Genomic DNA, 6,742 nt, shown 5'->3' on the forward strand with positions numbered 1-6,742 from the left:
CATCGTATGGGAACATACAATGATGACAATACATAACGTATTTTCTAGCGTATAAGTCACATTTATTATGCCTTTATTTAATGGTCAAAACAGCTTCATTTTGCCTGGGCGGTGCGGCACCATCCATCCATCCATCCATCGCGGCCGGAGCCACTAGCTCTTCAGCGTTCCTCCACCTTCACCAGCTGAGTGAAGTGAGCGCGAACGGAAGAACCAAAAATTGTGTTAGGAATATTAAAAAAAGTAATAAGCCGCAGGAATGACAAATCTATGCAAGAAACTGCAACTTATAAGCCGGAAAATATGGTACACACGTATGAGTCCTGGATCAAGAGATGAGCTCCCTCTGTGGCTCTGCTGAACCTCAGAGCCACCGCTCCTCTTCATCAAATGGAGTCGGCTGAAGGGGGATTTTCCAGGCAACATCCAGAGAGACCCAATAGAAGACCCAGAACTTGCTGGAGGGACTGGGAGCACCTTGGGAGGAGGAGATCGGGGGCCAGTAACAGTTATCATCTGAGTTATGAGAGTTGCTAAAAACTCGTTTCCAGCGGTTTATGTGAAGTTTTCACATAATTATTATAGTTTTATAAGTTTTTACCGTTAAATTCCTGAAGAATGGTTGAACGAAGAGCAGCGATTAGTGTTACATCGTTACCCTTCTTACCTGCACCTTCCTGTTTGTCAGGATTTGTGTTCCCAGTGTGTCTCCCCCTTGTGGTCTGCTCCAGCTACTTTTCTCCCGCACTGTCTTCCTCCTTCTCCCTAAACCCTTGCAGCTCCTGCCAAGGTTTCAGGTGACAACCATCCTGCCGCTCTCCTCCTTTCTTGTCCCACTCAGGGGAGGCTGGTGGTGGTGGAAGGAGGGGGCGCGAGCTGATAAAAGGGGATGAAGAGAGGCGCAGGCAGCTCCACTGGGAGGCTGGAAGGAAGAAACACAGTCAGAGGAATCCCCGTAAACAGGCCCAGACATGCCTGAGCCCCAGAAGACAGGTAAGGAGGTCCATTCTGACAGAATCTAAGCAGGAAGTCTGTTCAGAAGCTGCTGCTTCTCTGCAAATGTGCAGATGAGAAACAACGAGCCCTAAAAGCTGAAAAAGGAGCGAGACACGTGGGCTGGGTGTTTGAGGATATTTTATTTGGTTCAAAATGTTCGTGTTTTTTAGATTCAAGAGTGAAAGGTGACTGTTCAAATAAGTTCTAATCTCTTTATTCTTTGCTTCTAACCAATCAGACCTTCTGGTAATCTTTTAAAGTGGTCTAAACAAGTTGAGCAGGAAAGAAGCTAAAATCTAAAGTCCTTTACAGAAAAAGTCTTATCTTAAAGAGATAGGAATAAAATAGAGCAAAGACTTCTGCGTTTTTCATAGATCCACAGAAAAATGGGAACAGATTGTGACAAGATGCTGATAACAAAAAGCATAAAAATCCAAGTTAAAACTGATCTTTGCTGAGGTTGTCTGTTAAAACTGTTTATAAGTAAATGATTTATGTGTCACACTCAAATAAAATCATCTGAAAATGAGTGAAATAGAAGCCAGAGTTCACAGAATACTGACCAAGTCCACTTTAAAAGATTAAATCTGATTGATTGGAAACTATATATATACATATTAATAAAAAAAGATCTGATGGTTTTAAATCTTCAGCATATTTTAGATTTTATTTGCTCAATAAATAATTTATTCTAACAACGGCGAACGTCTGCAAAACCGTCATGTGTTTAACTTTTATTTCATGACATCAGTAATAAATCAAACAAAATGGGTCAAGATGACAAGAAGAAAATATTTAGAAATTCTTGAGAGGAGGACTTTATGGTTTTATGAAGGTAAACGTTTTGAGTGGAAATCCTCTGCGTGAAAAGTTGTGAGATTTAAAGAGTTCATTTTACGTCACAGGCCACATCATGCACAGGGAGATCATAAAACTGTAAACACAATTGTACAAATCGTTGTAAATACTGACTAACAAAAGAAAACCCTCACTCTGCACGGATGATGAGCTCCGATTGCACCATCAACCGCACATGCACGATGCAGGAATGCATAATCCTGGAATAAGTTCAGCAGCGTCTTTACTGAAACATTAACCGACCGCCGTCTGACATTAAACTCTGCAGCCCGTAATGTTTCTATCAATCATGCAGAATGAAAGATGCTCTGCTGCTTTTGTCAACAGCTGCCTCAGACAATCATAAATTATCTGATGGATTAAAACACGAGGATTAAAACCATGGAGCCGGGGAGGAAGACAGGCCTGAGGAGGCTGGGTCAGATGGTCCTCCAGGTCCTGCACGTTTTAGATCATATGTGTCAAACTCGAAACCCGGGAGCCAAATGGGGCCCTTGTTGACATCTTATCTGGCCCCCAAGATGTTATTTTAAATGTAAAATACTTTTATCACTTCATTTTTTTTTCAGTAATCTTTGATTATGATGTCAAGAGTGCAACAGAGAACGTCAAATGAGACCAATCCAACTCTTGTTGAGGAACCTTCAACCAAGAAAAGATGTTGACTTGAGTTCGTGTCGATTCTAAAACTGGCCCTTTTGTTTGAAAAAGGTTTTAATTTTGGCCCCGTTTTGTAAGCGAGTTTGACACCCCTGTTTTAGATGTTCCTCTGCTTCAACACACCTGATGGAAACACATGAACAGGCTTCTGCAGAACATGAAGACCTGCTGAGGAGCAGAGAAACCACTCAAACCTGATGGAGGACCACGAGCACGGACCCTAAAACTAACGTTTAAATGATAATTGTTGTAAATTAGTCAACTCTGCTGCCTTCCACGAGATCTGCCTGACTCTGTTCTCCCACCCTGACAATCTGCACGATTTATACTGAAAGAAAGTTCCCTTTTATTTTGAATCCAGCATCTTCTGCATGTTAAGTGTAAATGTCACAGAACCAAAGCAGGTGTTTTGCTGAAAATAAACCATCCATATTTAGAGCTGCACGTTGGCACCGCTGCGTGATAAAATACATCTGATTTGATCCGACACCCCCCCCCCCCACGAGCCTTTCCCTTTTTATTCTCCTATCAGACAGTAATTTCATCCCAACATTTTATTATCTCCCCCCCGCCCAGCGTGCTGACATCACACAGATTAGATTCCTAACAGCACATTATCAGGCTTCTCTTTTTCCTCCTCCTAAATTGTTGCCCCCGTCTTGAGCCTGATCACACCTTCTTAGCTTGGGGCCCCTCTGGCCCTGTCCGTCACCTGGTTACAGCTCATGTGACCCCCCCACCCTGCTCCAGAGACAGCAGCGTTTTGCAGTAAAAGCTGCCGGGGAACGGACAGAGCACGCATCCCAATAAACAGCCACAAGAATAGTTCCTGAGTGTGAGGAGGGACGGGGACGTGGATTTAAACCGAGGACTTGATCCTGGTTCACTTAATTTATTGGTCTTCAGACTAATAAAACTAATCTGGGTTATTTTGTTGCATCAAACTAAAACTGGACTTTCTGCGCGGAGAGAGTTGATGCTGGCAGGATGACTGATCACATCAGGGCCCCCTTCCAAACGCCCCTCGGTGGATTTTAGAACGGAGCTGAAGGCAAATTTCAACTCACGTTAAAATTTAAAACGGTTATTTTCTGAAGCGGGAGTTAGGTTTTTAAATGAACTCCGTTGGATGAAAATAATTCTGACCAGATAAATAAGGTGTGGCTCAGTGGTGGGAGCAGTTGTCTGCAGTCGGTCGCAGTTTGGCCCCCTGGCCTGAGGTCTTTACATGTTCTCTCCATAAGTTCCCTCCCACAGACCAAAAACATGCATGTTAGTTTGAATGGTAACTCTAAATTGTCCCTAGGTTTGTCTCTGTGTCCCTGTGATGGACTGGAGACCTGTCCAGGGTGATGGCTGGACATGGGCACCAGTGACCCCCGTGACTCTAAAAGGAAGAAGCGGATTAAAGATGATGGGGGGATGTTTCTGAAGGAGACAAAACAGAGAACTGTGACCCGACCCAGCTGTCTGAAGTTGGTCCAAGAGAACTTTTGGGGTAAAATGTGCGATAACATAAGTTCTTTGGTTCGGAGCATCTGAAATAAAACAAACATCTGAAGGCTGAAAGAAAATCTGTCAAACGCTTAAAACATGAATGAAAAGCAATGATGAAAATAAAATATTCTACTCCAAATTTCTGATTTTATTAAAAAAAAAAAAAAAAATTAAAAAATCTGCTCAGACGGGTCCAACCTTCAGAACATGTGGAGTTCTTGTAAAGAAATGAAGATCTGCACTTCGGCTCAAGTCTCAAACACCCAAAAGTTTTAATTGTCTGGTAAAACATCCTGACTTGAGACTCAAGTCACTACATGATACGGTTTTGAAAAAAAAAGCTCAAATCATAAAGTTTATCAACGTTTTTTTTTTTTAATTAAGTTGAACTCTGTCGTGATAAAAGATCTTTCCAAAATGGCTGACGCATTGTGACATGTCCATCGGATAAATTTAGATTTCTCGCAGCAGCCTGAAGAATTCAGAGCATCAGAAGTCCATCTATTTGCTTTCTGCAGAGCAGCACTGTTGAGTGAAAGGTTAAACCGCTCATTTAGGCTGCGGGGAGGAAGGAAGCTGACATCACTCCCCCCTGACACCCCATTAGACCCCAAAACTGCCTGTATTACAACCGGCTGAGTGTAGCGTTACCTCATGCCGAGGCCTTCATCAGGTTCCTGCAGACACCCGCTGCGTGATGGATTACAGACAGATGCAGCTCAGGCTGCACAAAGAAAACAACGTTATCCAACAGATTATTAAAAACACTTCATAAATACGGGCTGAGCGTTGAGCTGCGATTACACGCCCAGAAGAACTTTCTCTGACGGCTGAGTCTCTCATCGTTTTCTTAGCCGGCAAATAAACTTATTTCCATAACGCTCATTTGAGTCCAATTGTCAGAGGAGTTTACAGCAGCACGATAAAATCTAACCTTCAGTTTCTTTATTCAGCCTCGTCGATGGACTCTGTCCTCCCTTCTCGTAAAAACATCAATCTTCATCTCGAACGAGCCCGAAGGAAGAAAGACGCTTCAAAATAAGCTGCAAACAAACACTGAATTCGCTGCACGACTGTAGCTAAAATGCACAAGGCTGAAGCTAAAAGCAAAAAAGTTACTAAAATGTAACTGTAGCAAAACAGCTAAAATTTAAAATAAGCCAATCAGCAGCTGACGGCTAAAATGAACAAACTATAACTAAAAGCGAACGTTAGTAATATAATAGCTGAAAGCTAAATGAAGGAAAGCATGAAAATAAAATACATGAGGGAAGCTGTAGTTGAAGTTACAATTGGTAAAACTTGAGCTAAAATCTAAAAGTAGCAAACAGTAGCTAAAATCAACCAAAAAAAAAAAGTCACTAAAAGCAATTTCTAGCAAAAATGTGAAAACGCAGCGTAAACGCTAAGAGCGATGGACTGCAGAAACCTACTCAAAAAGCCAAAACGAAACGGTTAGACAAGCATAACAGATGCAAAAATTACACAACAGTAGCTATAGCTAAAAGCTAAAATGAGCTAAATGCTTAAATAGGCAAAAATGTTGCTAAAAGCACAATGCAGCACAATTGTAGCTAAGACAGAAGCTAAAAGCTAAATGTTACCCAAATCTAATTGTAGCAAATCTGTAGCTAACAGCTAAACTAAGCAAATCAGCCGCTAATAGCTAAAATGAACAAACTAAGGAAAAACAACAAAAATTGGCAATACAGTAACTAAAAGCTAAATGTAGAAAACCCTAAACAAAACATAAAATTAGCTAAAATACTAAAATCTAAAAAATAAATAAAAACGAGGAAAACTGCAATTAAAGCGAAAACTGGTTAAATGTCAGCTAAAAGTATAGCAAAACTGTAACTATGAGCTAAAATGAGACTAACAGTTGATAGCTTTAGTAATTAAAAAACTTTGGCTATTTACAAACTAAAAGCTAAGTGTAGCAAAAAACCCTGCAAAAACATAACTGAGACAAATGCGTAGATTAAAAACCAAAATAAAATATTCTAAAAACTAAAATGACCAAAACATTAACTAAAAGCAGGAAGTAGCAATACATTAGCTAATAGCTAAATGTATCAAAATAGTTGCTAAAAGTTAATTGTAGCAAAAATGTAGCTAAAAGCTTAAATAAACAAAACCATATATTTTAAGTTTAAGTTAATTTTTTTTTAGCTGGTAAGTTCCTCTGCAGCTTGTAATGATAATTTCTACACTCGACAGGTTAAATAGCTTATTTTGATATTTAAACCTACACATCAAGGATTTATTTACTTATTTCCTCCTTCTCCCTGAACCGCCGGCCTGTTTGAATCAGACATGAGATCATAAAGATGGCCGCCCTACCTCGGCTGCTGGCTGAGCTTAACGAGGCTCAGCTCGTCCTGCGGCCCGTCTTCATCATCAAACACAGAAAGAAGCTCGTTGTGTCGACGCTGAGTCGACAGTCGCTCTGTTTTGTTGCGGTCTAACGACCTCGGCATGCCTCGTCGAATTTTAGCTGTTCGTGCATCAGAACATTCAGCTTGTTCAGGCGACGGGTGCAGCGACTTTAGCTTTTTGAAACTTTCTAAAATCTATAACTTCATTGATGTTTACCTGTCTCACTCCCTGTCTGCTTCAGTCTGTCTCTCACTCCCTGTCTGTCTGCCTTTATGTCTGTCTCACTCCCTGTTTGTCTACTTGTTTCACTCCCTGTCTGTCTGCCTGTCTCACTCCCTGTCTGCTTCAGTCT

General features: G+C 41.1%; 1 protein-coding gene across 1 annotated transcript in view; it reads left to right on the forward strand.

Annotated features, from left to right (window-relative positions):
* Positions 1–904: 904 nt before the first annotated feature.
* Positions 905–6,742, forward strand: part of mybpc2a (myosin binding protein Ca) — a 64,923-nt gene continuing 59,085 nt past the window's right edge. Inside the window, exon 1 of the mRNA XM_037689215.1 lies at positions 905–993. Coding sequence (XP_037545143.1) covers positions 972–993 — 22 coding nt within the window. The 5' untranslated portion in view covers positions 905–971. The remainder of the gene's footprint in view (positions 994–6,742) is intronic.

Source organism: Nematolebias whitei, chromosome 15, assembly GCF_014905685.2.
Source record: "Nematolebias whitei isolate Nwh7 chromosome 15, NemWhi1, whole genome shotgun sequence".
NCBI lineage: Eukaryota > Metazoa > Chordata > Actinopteri > Cyprinodontiformes > Rivulidae > Nematolebias > Nematolebias whitei.